This window comes from Aulonocara stuartgranti (assembly GCF_965226115.1).
Source record: "Aulonocara stuartgranti genome assembly, chromosome: 19".
Lineage (NCBI taxonomy): Eukaryota > Metazoa > Chordata > Actinopteri > Cichliformes > Cichlidae > Aulonocara > Aulonocara stuartgranti.
In genome coordinates this window covers 8,650,391-8,669,043 of record NC_138955.1, presented here as the reverse complement: position 1 = coordinate 8,669,043, position 18,653 = coordinate 8,650,391, and the positions used below count along the sequence as shown (strand labels likewise).

General features: G+C 44.1%; 2 protein-coding genes across 5 annotated transcripts in view; one reads left to right on the top strand and one right to left on the bottom strand.

Annotated features, from left to right (window-relative positions):
• Nucleotides 1-9,893, top strand: part of uggt1 (UDP-glucose glycoprotein glucosyltransferase 1) — a 42,839-nt gene extending 32,946 nt beyond the window's left edge. For all 4 annotated transcript variants that reach the window (XM_082516881.1, XM_082516880.1, XM_082516882.1 and 1 more), the window contains 6 exons: nucleotides 5,105-5,287; nucleotides 5,611-5,771; nucleotides 5,884-5,998; nucleotides 6,530-6,646; nucleotides 7,142-7,286; nucleotides 7,372-9,893. In XM_082516881.1, the coding sequence (XP_082373007.1) occupies nucleotides 5,105-5,287; nucleotides 5,611-5,771; nucleotides 5,884-5,998; nucleotides 6,530-6,646; nucleotides 7,142-7,286; nucleotides 7,372-7,391 (741 nt within the window). In that variant the 3' untranslated portion in view covers nucleotides 7,392-9,893. The remainder of the gene's footprint in view (nucleotides 1-5,104; nucleotides 5,288-5,610; nucleotides 5,772-5,883; nucleotides 5,999-6,529; nucleotides 6,647-7,141; nucleotides 7,287-7,371) is intronic.
• Nucleotides 9,498-17,509, bottom strand: LOC309695897 (transcription factor Sp3-like). Its single transcript, XM_082516884.1, has 9 exons — nucleotides 17,345-17,509; nucleotides 16,918-17,015; nucleotides 16,068-16,298; nucleotides 15,366-15,968; nucleotides 13,838-14,050; nucleotides 13,551-13,755; nucleotides 13,254-13,443; nucleotides 12,892-13,088; nucleotides 9,498-11,450 (listed from the first exon to the last, which is right to left on the bottom strand). The coding sequence occupies exons 1-9, from the start codon at nucleotides 17,349-17,351 to the stop codon at nucleotides 11,197-11,199; spliced, it is 1,998 nt and encodes a 665-aa protein (XP_082373010.1). The 5' UTR covers nucleotides 17,352-17,509; the 3' UTR covers nucleotides 9,498-11,196.
• Between the last annotated feature and the right edge of the window lie 1,144 nt (nucleotides 17,510-18,653).

Below are 18,653 nucleotides of genomic sequence, written 5' to 3'. Positions count from 1 at the left end.
GCAGTCTGGGAATTTTCCCCCGTGTAGTGAAACGGGCCTTAGGTTTAGTGCTCTCCGTCTCGGCTGCATGAGATCACATTCCTGCAGGTCTGTTGACATTCTCAGGTCGTTGTTGTGGGTCCAGCTGTTGCAGCATTTGGTCAGTGTCACGTATGGGGGAGAGCAGGAGTCCAGTCAGCCTCGGCTTTCAGGGCCGGCAAAGCAGCCTGTAATTAAATATGTATAGAAAAAACAAAAAACAAAACAAAACAAAAACAAACAAAAAACAAAAACAAATGAACAGGAAAATGATGTTGTGTTGGCTGTGTTATTCAGAGGGGAGACAACGGGGCCAGGCCCTGTGTCAGCCTTCTCTCCCCCTTTTTTTTTTTTTTTTTTTTGTCTCCCGATATAATCAACTCCTAACCCACCAAGTTGACAGGACAACACAAGTACATGTTAAAATTCTTAAGATCATGTTTAAAAGCCCAAAAAAGGAACTTTCTTTCATTCAGTAATCACTTTTATTAATCAATCAACAGAAAACATGTCACAATTTGACTCTTTTTACCACTAAATTTGTTGCGTCTTGCCTGGTTGGTTAGACCAGTGTTCCTTTTTTTTTTTTTTTTTAAGTTAAATTGTTGTCCTGCAACCCAGAGGGTTTCTTTGTCAGTAATGTATAGACTTCATCATTTAAGTATGTTAATTTTTCTTTAACCTTGCTGGAAAATCTTCACGTGTTCATGAGTGTAAGCTGTTTCTTCATTGCGTGTATGTGCATTTGTATAAAAGCAGGTTAATTTTATCTTTTCTCAAACTAGGCGTTACCTTAAAAGGAGCCTTTCTCTCAGATTTCTCTGCTTGTGTGTTTTTGTTTCACCTTTTTGTTGTGATGCTCCGGACGCCTTCCCAACCTCCACAAGTCCGTTGGCCCCAATTTTATGTGTTAAAACTTCTCTTAATTTCTCCTCTAATTCTCTCCTCGCTGCTGTCTTTTTCACAGCTGCTGATTCGTGCTGGGTGTGGTTCCCATTACCTATAATTTTGCTTCGACCGCTGTGCTTGTGGGGGCAGTTGGTCCAGGTCCGCAGCTTCCTGTATTAACACACTAAGAGATTTATTTTAATTTCATTTTCATCACTTTTAAACCGATAAGCAGGCAACCCGCCTACCTTGACAGCGTAAACTGTACGCCAGTCTCCCAACACATTCCTCTCTCTACTCCTCCATAATTCTCCACTGCACACCTCTTACTATCTCTCCTTTTTATTTTTATTACACCACAGAGTAATACACCCAATTATGCCCGTCTATCTCTATGTGGCTCCAAATTCCCTCTTTATTTTAATTTCACACTCGTCAGGGGACAGGCACACAACAATTTCAACCACTGAAACGAGGAATTTAACCTTTTTATATTTCTTTACTAATCTAGACTCAACGTTTGTTCGCAAAATGTGTCTTGTTCTAGTCCGGAATAAATGTGAACCCGTGATTACACGGCCGTTCCAGTGTTATTTCCGTAGCTATGCGGGGGCCCTCACCTCCCCAAGTCACCACCTCGGCACCCGGACGACGCCGGTCCTGGCCACGCGTCCACGGACAGGAGGGTCGCCACTCCTAGGGCAAAGTTCCACAGGTACACTAGGCATCAACCTTTGATCCTAAAATGTGTATTTGCTCTAATGTCCTCCTAATCAAACACATCAACCGTCACTGTCACTGTGTTCACGCTTCACACTTCACACAAAAAACACACTCAGAGCGCGCCTCACTCACACTCTCACTCAGTGCGCGCTTTACCCACAAAACAGCACCCAGAGCGCGCCTCGCAGCTTCACACACACACTTTTCCTCAGCGGGAATTTTACACAGAAACCTCTGAGCTCAACTATTAGATCTTCTTAAAGCACACTGCACCATAGACCAAAATACCCCTTTCTCTGCGCTTATGACCGCCACCACGGGGCAAAGTCGCATCATAAAAGTGATGCTTGCATCCCCGAAGTTATACCTGACATCATAAACCAGGTGTTGCTATGTACTTAATTTTTACTTTGTATTATGACCGCAGCCCTTAAAACTCGACTGACGCCACAAACCACCGTCAAAACCTCTATCCAATGTACTAAAACTAGCACCAACCACTACTGCACTTCACGGCCGCACCACCGGAACACGGCCGTATCATAAACCAAACCTACGGACGTGTTTCGCTCTCGCATTGCCAGCGTCCAACTGCACCGTGAAGCCAGCATCTGCTTTTCCTTAAATCAACTTCTATTTCATAGCCGGCAAAAGCCAGGACGTCACTGACACCATAAACAAAATAAACAAACCTCGACTTCAATGTACTGGACTAATGGCCGCGTCTTCAGAATAAATTCTAATGTATTATTGCTACAGAAGCCAGTATTAGACAAAATTAAATGTGGAAGGTAAAGTGGCTGCAACTAGTCCAACGTAGTATGTTATTAGTATCTCGGTAGAAGCAGTTTATTTAACACACTGGAATTCAGCCTCAACTTATGTTGTTAGTATCTTGCGCCAAAAACCAGACACCGACAAATTTACTGTGAAAATACATGTAACTCAGTGAACAGATTAATTTGGAAAGCCCAATATGCACATTTGGTATTTATAATACAACAGGCTGTGCTTACCTTTTTATTTTTGGACCGGTCCTCTGTTCACCTCGCCCCACGATCTCACCAAAGGTCAAATCTGCACCTCCTCAGCACACCAAAGATCCGGGTCACACGGCACCAAGTTGTTGAATTCTCCCAATTCTTTGAATCTTTGGGCTGAAGGAGGGACAATACTCGGTGTATAAATGCTCAATCAACAATCATTTATTTCCATACACTTCAACAGTAAGAGCATTACAACGTCCGGACGGGAGAGATGCTACCAGAGGGTCAGGCACATGTCTCAAAATGGTGACCGGTTGCTCAGCTTTTTATAGTCTCTAGTGGCCCCCAGCTAGTCGTAAAAGCCAAAACATCACATTTTTTCTCTGTTACAGCGCCTAAGTTATGACCTCGGCAGTTGTTTCTCTGCTTTCTGTAAGGTGGGGGTGTGGAATGTGGTCTATCTATCTCCCCTGTCTTTAGACACAGAGTCTCCTGCTTACAACCTTCTCTTCATGATTCAACAATTAAGCATGTCAAGAAAACAGTGTAACACATTCCCAGCAGATCAAGGATACAGAGTGATGCACATTTATCTAATGAACTAATATGTGAATATGTTCTGTTAACTCAAAAGTATAATGAGAACTAAACTACATACAGCTCACACACTCTATATTAAAGGGTATAATGTGATCTACAGCAGTATTCTAATTCAACTACTTTGATTACATATATAAGGTAACATATAATAACAGAATAATCTAATAACGGTTTGAAATGTGAATTACACTTCTGTGTCTGATCTATCTAATGTGGCTTTGATGTGACTGCACCAAACATTTATACTAGTCTTCAAAGATTTAAGCCCATTCATAAACACTGAATCGAGCAGCTTGTGCTATTTCTGTAGCACGGCACAACAACAGCCTTCTTTCAATAAAAGAACCAAGCAGACGGCTGCAATAGGAAAAGAGATTATTTTTAAGTCAATATTGAGCCAAAAACAGTAACAGCAAAGTGTAGAAAACATATTGTCATAATAAATGTGAATTCAACAAAAAGTAATTCAGTGAAAATTAAATACATCACAAATATTAAATTGGTAGATCACTGTTACTGTTAGATTTGTATTGTTGATTGTCATTTATGCTTAGAAATATTTAACCATATATGCTTAGAGGTGTATAATCATTTGTAGATTGAAAGAATGTCTCATCCTAGGAGGTCTGTAACAGCTCTGTGTAGCATGAAGGGGGAGTGCGTTCACTCCCTCTACAGAGTGTTCCAGCGTAGATCACACCTCCTAGGAGAGGTCGTATCTTTTCTTATTGATTTATGGTATAGCAAGCACACGTATATCTGTTTAAGTATAAGAGCCTTTTGTTCAGATGGACCGCTAGACTCCTAACACCAGCTTTGGGGAGTCTTCACAGGGTCACATCTGGATCTCACACACACACACACACACACACAGGCAAGGTACTCTTTGTGTGTATGTAGACGTCATATGTTAATGAACCGATGCATATTCATGTAACCTCAATAAAAGAACAGTGGTACGGGAGAACGGACGAGAGCAACTGGGGTCAGGCGAAGGAACGGCGCTTTGTCCGGTCTCTCCCGTGCACGAGAAACATGAAGAACTTTGCCTACTGGTGTCTTGCTTTGCAGTGTAATTATATTGTCCTCAACGTTCCAGCGGATAGGTTCAAGCTACAAACCTATCAGTTACCATAAATAAGATTTAGTTAAAAATAAACATCAATATATATAAACAATTTAAGAATAATAAAATCTGCTAAAACTGATTGTAATCATACTTATTTCACTTGAAAATTTCTATGAATGAGTTTCGTTCCTCAGTAGATTACTGCACAATTTTATACAAACATGTGGCATTCACTTTACTTTTGATTTCTGCTGTCCTACAAAATCATCTGTCATGCCACATATTTCACTAATTTCTAGAAATCCTACGTAAACAACACAAAACTCAACATTTAGAGCAACTATTCAACCACAGAATGACTGCGTTTCACTTAGCTTACCACTCTTAGTTTCAGTGTTACAGATGTAAGAGTTTTCTGAAGTCCAGAAGAACAGTGAAGTTTGAAATGCTTTAGGCCATTACTGATTGGTCCGTGCAATAATGTCTCTAGCCATCACATAGCCTGCTCTTTGCCAATTGGCTGGGAGCAGTTTGTGTCCTTCTACGACCTCATAGAGCAGCATAGCAAGGCCAGATTTGCTGTCTGTTGAAGTTACCGTCTTGTTTTGTTTTGTTTTTGGGGGGGGTTGGTCTTACATTGTGTTTATTTAATTTTGCATTTTCGATATTTGAGTCCATTTTCATTAAATCTGTCAGGGGTCAGTTGTCGGTCAGCTGTCAGCCTGTTTATGAATTATTTATGGCCCCATATTGTCAAAGGGGAAAATTATGAGGTGTGCACATGCTGACAGCTCTGTTCCTGTGTGTCACCATCTTTCAGGAGTTTATCCCCCACATGGCAAAGGAATACGGCTTCCAGTACGAGCTGGTCCAGTATAAGTGGCCCCGCTGGTTACACCAGCAGACGGAGAAGCAGAGGATCATCTGGGGCTATAAGATCCTCTTCCTGGACGTGCTGTTCCCTCTGGCCGTCGACAAGATCCTGTTCGTGGATGCTGACCAGGTTTGCTCACATGTAGCTGTGCAAACACAGTCACTCATCCTGCATCTGTCCAAATATTTGTTCTTTTACTATTCAGTAAAGGAGGAAACTGTCAGCTTCAGAGAACCTGTTCAATATAATATTCCTCATGACTGCCATGAAGTACTAAAAGGTTTGGAAGTAGTTTTATAGAAAAGTTTGGAAGTGCACACTCAGTTTTGCTCCACATGAGTTCCTAGACTCCTTTTTTTTTTCCCTTTTTTTTTATGTGAGATATGTTCTCTACTTTTTATTTTTACTGTTTTGTGCCAGCTAAGCTGTTCACACCTCCTCCTCTGCTTCAGATCGTGCGCACAGACCTGAAGGAGCTGCGTGACTTCGACCTGGAGGGAGCTCCGTACGGATACACTCCATTCTGCGAGAGCCGCAGGGAGATGGACGGATACCGCTTCTGGAAGTCCGGATACTGGGCGAGCCACCTCGCTGGACGCAAATACCACATCAGGTAGACGCTGATCGCTCAGCTCCAGTGTCGCAATCAAGTTTCAGCAGCATTTAACATCAACTATCTGCAAACATGCTTTCCTGCAACTTTCACGTGTTACCATCGTTTGCAGCGCGCTGTACGTCGTCGATCTGAAGAAGTTCAGGAAAATAGCTGCAGGAGATCGACTCAGAGGACAGTACCAGGGGCTCAGCCAAGACCCCAACAGCCTTTCCAACCTCGACCAGGTCTGACGCTCTCTTCACTCACTGTCTGCATTCGTGTTTTTATGTACACGTGACATCAGAGCCACGTGTTTTATGTAAAACAGCCATATGTTTTTAGATTGATTGAACACTCTTCTCCAGTTTTTCAGTGAAGACTTTAGAGCAGCCTCGCGTTAGCGGGCGTCTGTTCCTTGTCGCCGCTCGTGTTTACTCGTCATGTTCTGCTCTGCTTCTGATTTCACGACAGCGCATCGCTGGTTTTATGATTGCGGCATTGTTCAGCAGCTTTTACATTTCAGGCTCTGATGTCCTTGAGCACAGCGACAGGACAAACTGTAGTCTGTGATTGCAACTTGATTACTACGCAGCTGAAAGAAAACATAAAGACAGCCAACTGTGAAAGTACACAGGGGAAGCAGATGCTGCTTCTAATGCTTGTTTGTACATGATGGTTCAACCTTCCTAACAATAGTTTTCCCTTCTCTGCTTTTAGTTAAGCTCTGCACTTTTTCTCACTAGTTTGTTTGTTTATATGATTTGATTTTTTTCCAGGATCTTCCAAACAACATGATCCACCAGGTGCCCATAAAGTCTCTACCTCAGGAGTGGCTGTGGTGTGAGACCTGGTGTGATGACAGCTCCAAGAAGAGCGCCAAAACAATAGATCTGGTAAAGAATGCTTCTTTTTATTTAACTGTTTTCTGTACAGTTTGTCAGAGTTACAGAGGATTGATGGCAGTTTTCTAAAGATTCACATGTATCCTTACAGCCACTAGAGGGCAGGCAGGCTTAAGAATGAGTTCACATTAAAAATAAGACCACCTTCTTCTTCCACCACAGCAGATCATCTGCTTCCATCTCACCCTGTCCCTAGCATCCTCCTCGGTCACACAAACTCTCTGCCTGTCCTCCTCTACATTCATGAAGCTTTCTCTTTTCCTCCTGCCTGGCAGTTTTATATTTAATATCTTTTGCCCAGAATATTCACTATCCCTCCTCTGCACATGTCCAAACCATCTCAGCCTTGCCATGAAGGTTTTAAATAGTCGTTTTATAGGTGGACATAAATCAGTTTTGATGCTGCATCCTGTTTTTGTACCAAACCACATTATGTGACCCATGATATGAGCTGTTTTGTCTTTTTTCTCATTTTCCCAATATCAGTGCAACAACCCGATGACCAAAGAGCCCAAGCTGCAGGCTGCGGTGAGGATCGTGGCAGAGTGGACCGACTACGACCAGGAGATCAAACGCCTGCAGGCCAGAATCCAAGACAGAGCGAACCACATGGCGAAGCAGCAGGACACAGGTGCGCCTCGCTCGCAGAAACCGATACGCGCAGCTTTCCGCATTAATCACTCAGACTAACGTCTCTCTCCTCTGTCCTCTGCCAGATGCTCACACGGAGCTGTGAGGCGCTCGCTACGATGAGGCGCTGAACTGGACTCTGTTTAAAGAGTCTGCTTCAGAACGACGCTCCTCTCCTGCCTCGGGGACTGCTGACAGACTGACCGACTGGTTGAAACAATGTCCAGTTTTTTGTTTTTATAGGTTTCGGTGACTGTGTGGGTGCAAACTGTGAGGATGTGTTTTGTGAAGCGAATCGTGCATTTTTTTTCTCCCTGTAGTTGAGGTCAGTCTGTTTGCACTGATTGGGATTCTGGTTCTGGCTTTTGTAGAAGCACAAAGGGAGGAGGACTTCAGAGAATGGTATTGCTGGTTCATTTTGGTGTTTATTTGCTGTATGTCAAACATCTGGTGCTGGGAACACTTTGCATTCGCTCATTTGAAGCTGTTTGGTTTTTCTCTGGATTGCATAAAGATACAAGTTCACGTGAAGGCTGTGATTTTAAAGAAAACAAGGAGAAGCACTGTAAACTCTCACCCACAGGTGTTTGACCTGAAAATGAACATCAAAATCAGTAGGATTGTTGTCACTGTGACTCTCAGGTACAGATGTTGCAGCATAAAGTCAGAAGCTGATCAAAGTTATACTCTAAAGGGAAGAGGAGCCTTAAAAATTTGGCTTAAAGCAAAAGTGATTTCTGTTCTTTGGTAACATTGATGGATTTGTCATCTTCATCTTGTTTCGGCTGTCAGATATTTTTGTTAAATAAACTCCGATTAATGGGTGGTCCAGTGTATTTTTGTTTACATGTGATTACTTGAACAATATTCTGCTTTAACTATTTACGTCCTATGCAGATTCTCCTAATCCTGGTGAGAAAGCTAGTTAGCAGCCAGATAAGTACACTGCTGAAAAAGGAAACATTGGATCACATGATAACAGCAAGTCCGTTAAACTTCAGGGATATCATTCTGTCCTGGTAGGAAGCATGAACCACTGTGAGTCCAGATCACCTGCTCTGGTGCAAATCACAGTGACATCAGAGGCAACAATCAGACTGCCCCTGTAGCCCTCGTGACTGCTTTTTCTCTAGTTTTGGTTTTTGCCTAGTGTCCTTGTCACATCTGGCAGCATGAGGCAGTACCTGCAGCCCATGCTTGCTGTCAAAAGAAGCTTTGCTGTGTCTCCCAGCACAGCCTCAAGACTGTGGAGGAGCTGCAAGGAGGAACGGGAGAGTAGCCAGAGCCCTACAACATGACCTCCAGCAAGGTATTCATGTGCAGGCTGTCTGAATCAGAGTCCACGAGGGTGGTGTGAGGGCCTGACGTCCCTTTGTGGGACCTTTTCACCCCAGCACTGCGCAGCTTGACAGAACACCAGAACTGGCCGGTCTGACGCTGGGACTCCGTTCTCCCATGTGGAGAGCAGATTCACTCTGAGCCTGAAAGAGTGTGGAGAAGCTGGGCAAATGTTTCACTGCTTCCAACATCATCCAGCATGACAGGTTTGGCAGTGGGTCAGTGGTGATCTGGGGGATTCATATCCTTCAGTCACACAGACCTCCACAGGCTGCGCTGGCGTTACCAGGATGGCATCATCAGACTGATTATGCAGGCCAATGGCTAGATTGTGTAGGTAGTTCCTGGATGACAAAGTAGTGATGTCACTTCCTTGCACCAATCTGAATCCACATGAGAAACCAGCCTTTCTGAAAAACACCTAGGATTATCAAATTTATCTCTTAGGTGCATTTACTGTGAGACTAAAGTTTCCACTGTGATTATGTCACAGCTAGAAGTGTAATGAAGACAGTATGGATATTAACAGTGTACCTTTTTTGCATATAAGACTGGGAAACGACCCCTCTCACACATGTAGCATGTCGTGATGGTTCTTGTTCTCACATTATGCACAGCTGAGTTTCTTAAAAACAGATCTGATGGCAACATCTGGATCTGCCACAATGCCGTTTAATATTACAGATCTACTTTTTCCAGAGCAGCGATTCATACTGTGAGCTCGTTGCACATCACTGCTGGTCTCTTCCTTTCCCCCATTGTTTACTGTCATCTTACCTCTACCAACCATCAGCATCTGCATACTCTCTAAAGCGTAACTCTCTTGGTGCAGGGCGTCCCATTTCTGCCCCCGACACACAAAACGTGTTACTGGAAGGTTTCAGACTTTTATTGTGATCCATTTGAAAAAAGGTTTTACAAAAAGGTAACATTCAATTTTTACACCAATTCTTTAAAAAAAAAAAAAAAAAAAATCACTTAAAATAAGGTTTTGATACAACAAAATTCAGTTAACTAATGGCTTCTATGAACAATGTGAAAATAAGATAATATACATGTAAATGAATGCTACAAAGATGAGGACGAACAAAGGGATTACATCAATTAAAATAAAAAATAAAAACACACAAACAATGGCATTGATTGTTTTGCTTTTTCACTTGAGTGACATCTGGCCAGAATTACCAACAGAGCGGTTATTGCAAAACGAATCCCACAGCGTGTGGCGTGCAACTGGAATGTGATGACACAAAAAGAAGCAGGGGGGGGGGGGGGAAAAAAAAAAAAAAAAAAAAAGTAGAACTGCCTTTAATGAGGCCGATTTGATGCATCCGTTTTCTTCACATGGCAACACTGGTGTGTGCAGACTCCTCCTGCAGCCAACAAATAACCCAGAACGCTTTAAAACCTATGATTCCCATCATCGTGTGGCTTCAACATAGACGACACCCAGACCAGCAAAGAGACGTGGAGAACTGAAACATAACAAGAATTAACCCCCCCCCCAAAAAGGAAAAAAAAAGGATGTGGTGTTTCTTTAAATGTTGACAAGCACAGCGGACGGCGTGCTCATGAAAACAGATGCTGAAAGAAGTTGCTTGCATTTGTTTCCCCCTCCCCTCCCCTCGTCCTTGAGGCAAAAATGCAAACTTCAAACCGGTTAATGGTGGCACTGTCATCTTAACCTGACCAGCCAGCTGCGCCCGTGCTCTGCGTCGAGCAGCGCGCGGCGTGACATCAGCACCGCTGCCCTGACTGGGCTGGAAAATAACCTGATTTGCCGTCTTACTAAAGTCTGTAACGCCAAACGCGAAGCCCCTGTGAGCAGCTGGTTACCTTTAGCACGACGACAGTGAAGGGAGGGGGGTGGTACCAGACTGCTGGATTTTTTTCACTCTCAAGAAAAAAGCGAATCAGCACATTTCCAAAAAACATTTAAAAACTACTTTTAAAAAAACAAAACAAAAAGAACAAATCAAGGCAGCGGTGTGGACGCCGCGCCGCTTCAAACAGGGCGCTCAGATTTGTCACGACTCTCCCCGAGAGTTTCCACGGCTTCCTTTTCCCTCGGTCCGATTTCACAAACACATTTACCCCCGTTACAGTTACATCATCTGCAAAGCTTTTTCTTTAAAAACAAACAAAAAACCAACATGCACCTCCAGCATTTTATACAAGAGTATAATACAAAATAAGGCATTTCATCGTGTTGAGTATTCATGTCGTGTTTTGAGTGTTAATGTGTGTTTTCGTGTGTGTGTGTGTGTGTGTGTGTTTTCGTGTGTGTGTGTGTGTGTGTGTGTGAGCGTGTGTACATAGCAAACACATTTTAATGTTATTTCTTTTTGCCCGCCTATAAAAAGACTGCAAAAAACAAACATAAAGTCAAGATAACTCTTACTTAAAATATATATATTTGTCATATACATTTAGGTATATATTCATATGTAAAAAAAACAAAACAAGGAAAAAAAAAGGGGGGGGGAAGAGGGGAAGAGAAAAGCCCAAGAGGTCCCTTTTGATAGGCCAGTTCTCAAAAAGCCACCTCACCACATCAACCCCCACCCACCCCCTCATTCCATGACCTCGCTGGGCGCCACTGTGACCAGCTGCAAGGGGATCTCCTGATTGGCTACAAGGTCGTGCGCGTTGGTGGCCTGGAGGATGAGCGTTGTTCCGTCCGTGTTGATGATGGCGTCGGAGGTGGGCGGAGACGTGGAGGGGGGCACCCCGCCTTTTTTATTCTGGTGAGTCTTTATGTGCTTGGCCAGGTGGTCGCTCCGCATGAACCTCTTGGAGCACTCTGAGCACACAAACTTCTTCTCCCCTGCAGGGTCCAACAAGCACACATCAGTGGCGACGCACATTTTTGTCTGCAACTAACTGAACTGGAGCATTTGGAGACTTTGTCGCTTGTTTCTAGCATCAGATCCTTCACTTAGCAGTGGGGACGGCTCCCTCGAGCCTACTCAGGACCCCATTTTAAGCATTTCCTTTCCAAAACCCTCTTCTTAGTGTAACTGTTAAATAGTTTTCAGCATCACATTAATTTAGAGTCATAACATTTCAGGGCCTTTACCTCACAATATAAAGCATGTTGACATGAATCTTGATTTTGAGCAAATAAAAGAAAGAAAAACATCCCTACAGCATGATGATGACGCTGCACACTGGACAATAGGGATGCCGTTAATGAGTTGCCTTTCCTCACTAAGATGCTACAGAGCAACTTTATTGCAACGCGACTTGATTTGCAGCCCTTGTCGAGGTCATGTGACCTTTCCTCTCTTCCATACATCTTAAAAAATATGTGATGTTGAAACCATAGATCTCTAATCTGATTCTACACTGAACTTCCATCTCCTCAAAGGAAGTGTGGATCTCACTCATCGTGACCACTGGATTCTTGGAGTCACGTGAGCAAGAGCCTTCATCACCATCTACTCAGATTCACGACATCACCTGGTTGATCAGGTGACCATATGACCCAAGACTCAATGCAAAATCTGGGATCAGATCCTAAACTTTGGTTTCCTCCCTCACCGACTTAGAGGGTTTTCAAAATAAAAGCCAAAAAGGAACCCAAAGGCTTTACCAAGATAGCAAGACTGAGCAGCTACACCTCTACATTAATACTGCTGGAAGACTGTTGATGGATCTAATGATTTATTAATGACAGACGGTCACATATTGCATCATTGTGATAGAAATGTGATCGCAGTAATGGGCTCAGATTTCTAAAGAAATCAGAGCCTGACTCTAGTTGTCGTTTAACCCAAAGTATTAATTAAGGACAAGCACACATCACAAGTTTGTCATCACAGCCCCCGACTACATCTCAGGCTTTATCACAGCAACGGCAGCCTCGTTAAAATGATTTAATAAAAATGCTTCGTGCTGAGTTGATATTATCTGCTACTTAACTGCTCAGATGAACAATGATGTAATTTCAAGTGTTTATTAGCTGATTCAATTCATTTCAACTACAAATAAAATAAAACTGATATCGCTGATGATCTGCTGTGAAGTGTCGGTTTCTCACTTTTTTTTCCCTTCGTGTTTCACACGTCTTTGCTGAACATTGCGTGATCGCAAACCAAAGCTCTGGACAGCAGCAGCAGCAGACATGAAAACATTTTGTAACTGTAACATTGTAACGGCAACGCGATCCCCACATGAGCTCCGACCATAAAACTGTTACTTTGTTGTTATTCTTTTCTTTTTTTTCCCAATTTCAAAACAAAAAGCGTGTCGACAGGTGATCTCACCTGTGTGCGTCCTCCTGTGTCTCTGCAGCTCGTCGCTCCTGGTGAATCTCTTCCCACAGAACATCCAGTTGCAGACGAAGGGTCTCTCGCCGCTGTGCCAGCGCAGGTGAGCTCGGAGGTGGGATGTCTTCCCGTAAACCTTGCCGCAGCCGGCGATGTGGCAGATGTGCTGCTTCTTCTTCCCCATACCTGAACCCCTGTGGAAACGAGGGAGAGTGAAGATAAGAGGGAAGTGCTTCCATTTTCCAAACTTTGCATTTACTAGTGTTTCCTTTTTTGTTCTGCTGGTCAAAGGTGAGCTCAGCACCTACACCTCCTGTTATCCATGGCGTGTGTGTGTGTGTGTGTTCTCAGAGGCCCACCTTCCTCCAGACTCTTTGCAGTTGGGGCAGGTGCAGGCGACTCTGCGGAGCCTTTTGCCCTCCCCGCTCGGCGTCTCCATGTCCTCGTCTCCCATCTGAACACGCAGATTGTTCAAGTCGCTGGGGTTCAACGTGGAATCCCCGCTCAGCTGCCACTCCTCAGAGTCTGGCTCTTCCTTTATCTGGATACCTGAGCAGAGGAAAACAGAATGAAAGAGGGAGATTTAAGAAACTGTAAGGGATTAACTAAATGAATGAAATGAGGAGTGATATATGCACAAGCATACAGCCACGTACCTGCTGGACTGTTTGCATCCTCTCCCTGCGAGTACTGGACCCCAGTTTGTGTTATAGAGTTAACTGTGACTGTTTGGAGGTTGGGCAGGCTGACCTGGCCTGTCTGGCCCAGGGGAAGGGTCTGGACTGGGGCTAAAGTCAACTGTTGGGCCTGGCCCTGACCCTGGGGCAGCTGAAGTCCTTGGAGTGACTGGACACCCTGAACCTAAGAGAGAAAACAGATGTTTTTGGGAATCTTATGGCAAAGCAAGCTCACCTGAAAGAGCAAAACAGCCCCTTGAACTTACCTGGAAGGTCTGCCACTGGATCTGTCCAGTAGCAGTGACAGTTTGGGCCTGGATGAGAAAGGTCCCAGGGTTGACCAGCTGCACGCTCTGTAGAGTCTGACCTGCTCCTGCAGTCAGGTCCTGACCCTGAGCCACCTGGGCTACCTGGGCCTGACTGTCCCCAGACAGCTGCAAGATGGGCTGTGAGATAGTGGTGGCATTGGAGGATGACACCTGCAGGAATAAATTACACTTTTAAACAAGGGCCAAAAAAGTAGAATTCATATGTTTCCCCCTTTTTTTTTTTGAATGCAGTACTTTCTGCAGCGGAGAAACTGCACATTACCGCTTTATGTAAAGGCCCAAATAACACAAGTGCATGAAAAAAATTAACCAAACCTATTATCAGCAGTGCACTTTTAGGCCCTTTTGCTTTGTATCATGTGCAGATGCCTTCTTGTCAATCACATCTACTAGAAATTATCCCCCCAAAATTGTAAAAAGACAGATGTGAGATGCACTGCAGCGCTCTGATCTAAAGAAGAACTGATGAAAGTACACAAAGCTACATTTTTATGGCCTGACAAACCAAAGAACTGCATTTTTCGAGTGAAAAGAAAGTGGACATCAGCAACAGACTGAGAGGAACCATCAGCAGGAAGAACAGGAAAAGTGTGATCAGTATGTGTCAGTGTGCAGTGATTTAAAAAACAATTTCCAAATATGAGTTGAGGCCACAATATTTTTGTGAATGCATTTGTGTTGCAGTTGGATGTTGATTATTCAGACAGCTGTGAGTAACAGTTTCATAAGTCCTTTAGTTGACTGCTAGCATGACACGCTGTGCTGAAATAATAGAGACATTGTGCAATCAAATGACTTTAGCCAGCTACATCATTTTAACATGATTTCAGCCCTCAGTCGAGCCCAGGTTCTTGGTGCGTTTCCATAGGAACCACCAGGTGGTCTTGGCCAAAATATGTTCTGCGATACACATCAGTCACAATAAAAACTTCAACAAACATAAAGAGGAGTTTGTAAACTTTAAATGCACACCTTAAAGCAGTGCCTCACAGACATTATTGGCCTTGGGGTGATTAGAAGAATCTGCTTAACCCCTCATTACTTGGGCTGGGTGTCATTTTTCACATTCTGTTGCCAGTAACGACAAAGTTATTAAATTGTGTTTACTTTACAGGTTATTATTATTACTATTATTATAGATTTTCTTTAGTATCTTTTTCATTAACAAATGTTTTCTAAGTGTTGTGGGGTTGTTGTGCAAAACCTTCCCATTAAACTGGCAACAGTATGACTAAAGCTGGGAATCTGTCAACTCTTGCAACAAATAAGTCTTCAGGAATGACGATATTCCAGGACCTATTGTCCCCACTTATGGCTTTAGTGCAGACCAAAAACTTTTCCTTTTGAGATTGCTTCATTTTATTAAATTGCTCACTTATAATTTAAATTGTAATCAAATGTCTCCAGAGACCATTGGGCATGACACACATTCACATGACATGCTGCTAAAGCCACACACGCTGACCTGGATTTGCTGCAGGTGGTTGTGGGAGTTGTAGTTCTCCGAGGACGACAGATCAGACACGCCTGCGGACACGGCAGTCGCCTGGGTGAGAACTCCTGTGCCGTCGATGGTCTCAGGAAGCTGGGCGGAGTTGGAAGAGGAAGTGGTTGTTGGCACGTAGAGCTCTTGGTTGGCGCTCGGGTCACTCACAGTGACCAGCGACTGTTTGGCTCCGGTGTCCTGGTTCTGGGTGTCGAGAGCCTGGCTGCTCATTATCAACTGGCCTTCAGGTGTGACTCCTGTTGCGATGGGGACCGTCTGAGCTCCGGTCAGCCCCAGCGACTCCAGATCCACACTGTTTATAGGGACGAATGTTATGTTGCCAGGAAGCCCTACAGGCATGGTGCCCGTGTACGCCGAACCTCCAGCTAGCGAAACGCCTTGGATCGACTGAACCTGCCCCGCCTGTGTCAAGAGATCTGTGGTTGCCGTCGTGGCACAGCTGATTCCAATGCTGCCCTGGCTGCCATCTTGGAGTAGCTGAATCTGCCCCGTACCGTCATCCAAACCCTGCGTGGGGAATCCTGCAATTGTCCCATCTGCATTTTGGATTTGAGGGATGACCTGAAAGACAGAGCGGGGGGGGGCAGCTTTGAGCATGCTGATCACCTATGCTGGAGTGCTCTGATCTATATGTTTTTCTTTGTTCATCTTTTTTTTTACCTGATACTGAATGCCCGACACTCCATTTGCTGCAGCCTCACTCCCGGTTGCTGTAACATATATGGGCTGGCTGGGAATACTCCCAATAGGAAGCACGTACTGCCCGTTGGACGTGATAATCCCCGAGTTTGGAATGTGAACGACTCCCTGGTCTTCCTTCCCAGCCGATACGGGAGTCAACACCTCCCATCGATCTGAGCTCGTCAGCTGAATGGCTGACATATCTGTCGTCTGGGAGCACAATCAAAAGTCACATTAACAGGGACAGATCACACTTCCAACAGGGAGACAGTGACTCCTCTCAGCTTCAGATTAGATCACAGTCAGGCTATTGTCTACCAATCAGGTTTGGATTCAGAAACTGTGCAGATGCACGAAAGGAACAAGTGGAGCACGGGCAGGAGTAGATCATGCAGCATTTAAAGTCACAAGAAAGATGTGAGCACTACCAGCACACATACACATATACAGAGTGAAGATAGCAGGCTCAGATACAGCCGAGAGCAGGGTGTGGGGGATGGGTGGCCATTACAACACAACTCCAAGCTACTGTTTTGATTATGGACGCTATCCGTGCTACATTATCCCACCCCTGCATCCTTCGAGCCCAAGGTACACCGGCTATCTTCCAGCGAGCCGACCCAAGTGACTGACTTCAGTGTCCTACCCACTATGGGCGGGTTTTACAGGGGTAAAGTGGGTGGCCGTTATTGAGGGGAACACAGGAAGTGTACGGCTTTCTCCCCATGCCATCAAAATGTTAAAACCTGTGAACTTCATGCTCCCAAAACAAAACACAACCGAGAAATCGAAAGCGAGCGAGAAAGACGAGCTAGAAAATGTCGGATACCTGTGTTTCCGCGGCGCCGCCGGGTTGCAGAAACTCGCTTTGACTGCTGTCCACGTCCGCGGACGCCATTTCTCCTTGTTTCAGAGGCTGCTCTGGCGCTAGCAGGGAGAGAGGGGGAAACTCAGCAAAACTCTGTAATCTTCAACTCCTGCCTGCCAGAAAAGCCCGCAAAGCATCCCCACTCTCCGGTCCCAAAAGGAGCCGACTGCGAAATTCTACTTTGCAGCGGAGGTTCTGAAGAAATTTGGGGGGCCGAGCTCGACTGTTTACTTTGTCAACTCCGTGGCTAGCCAGCTAGCTCAGTCAGCTAACCATATCGAGCTCGTTAGCAGCAGAGCTAAAGATAAAAAGACGTAGCTCGCTCGGCTCCAGCTCTCACAAACTCACCGATTAGCTGCACGCTTCGATGTGCTGAACGTTTACGTACCAGTCATAGCGTGAGTGGTAGTAACCCAGGGGATTATCGGATCAACTAAACTCCGAACATGATTATTTTATCAAAGGCGGGCCAGTGTTGATCGGCGAATTCGGGTCGATTTTTTTTCTATTTTGATTGACGGTGCGGGAAACACAAAAAGGTGGGACTAACAAGCTTGACCGTCGAATTTGCATCACATTACAGGACGTTCCGCCCTTCTTCTCTACGTCGATTGGCTGAGCGGAGGTTGTGGTGGAACGTCATTGGTTAAAATCGGGCGCCAGTCATTTTTTTGTAGGACGAGTGTTTCCTGTTTGTTGAAGGAGACAAGAGAAGGAATGCAGTTGTTGAAATTTAAACAGGGCTTAGTTTGAATACGGAGACGCTCCAGTACAAAAAAAAATAGTTATTTATTTATTTTGTATTGCTTTATCTCTTTTGATTTGCTTTCGCTTTAAAGCCGTAGACGTTTGCGATACGAGGGGATTTTTTAAAAAAAGTTCAAACTACTTATGTTCACTGCAAACGTCATTTAACCTCCATAATTACAACCAGGCAGCTTCACGTGTTATCACAGCTTCACACCGAGAGCTAGCTCGTTGTAATAGTTAATTCCACATCCCAAATGCCACATAATTAAAGAAAGCAGTGCTATCAAACATCGGGAGCTCTTTAATTCACTTAATTCGGGATTAAAACGTCCAAATGTTTCAACCACTGCAGATCTGTTTGTCTTTTGAGTTTATAAACCCATAAAAATATGTTAAAATAAACGTTTAAAAATTAAATTCGTTCTATAATAATAATACATTTTATTTATGAGCGCCTTTCAAGTCACCCAAGGACACTTTACAATAGGATAAAACACTTAGTAAAACAATGGCAGAATAAGAACAATAAAATAAAAGCACAAGATAAAATGAACAAACAGTGGATTCACAGTGAATATGCAGATTTGAACAGATGAGTTTTGAGTTGGGATTTAAACTGGGGGAGAGAACCAATATTTCTTATTTCTGGGGGCAGAGTTCCACAACCTGGGAGCAGAGCAGCTGAAAGCTCTGCTTCCCATGGTGGTGAGGCGGAAGGAAGGTACAGTAAACTGGATAGAAGAAGAACGAAGTGAACGGGCAGAACAAGTGGTGGTTAACAGGTCAGAAAGGTAAGAAGGAGCGAGGTTATGAATGGCCTTGAAGGTGAGCAGATTATTTGTTCTGGCTAAATTTCATGTGTGGGTCCACGATGAAAGCTTATCCATATATGAAAATAGGTTAAAAACATTTTTATAACCACCAACTTTGAATTAAGCTGCCACATG

Bases quoted from the DNA above. Each gene is read 5' to 3' on its own strand.
- LOC309695897 (XM_082516884.1), bottom strand. The intron at 14,051-15,365 runs GTCAGCGTGTGT...TTATTCCTGCAG, and splicing joins ACCACCTGCAGCAAATCCAG to GTGTCATCCTCCAATGCCAC. The intron at 13,089-13,253 runs GTGGGCCTCTGA...TCGTTTCCACAG, and splicing joins TGCAAAGAGTCTGGAGGAAG to GGGTTCAGGTATGGGGAAGA.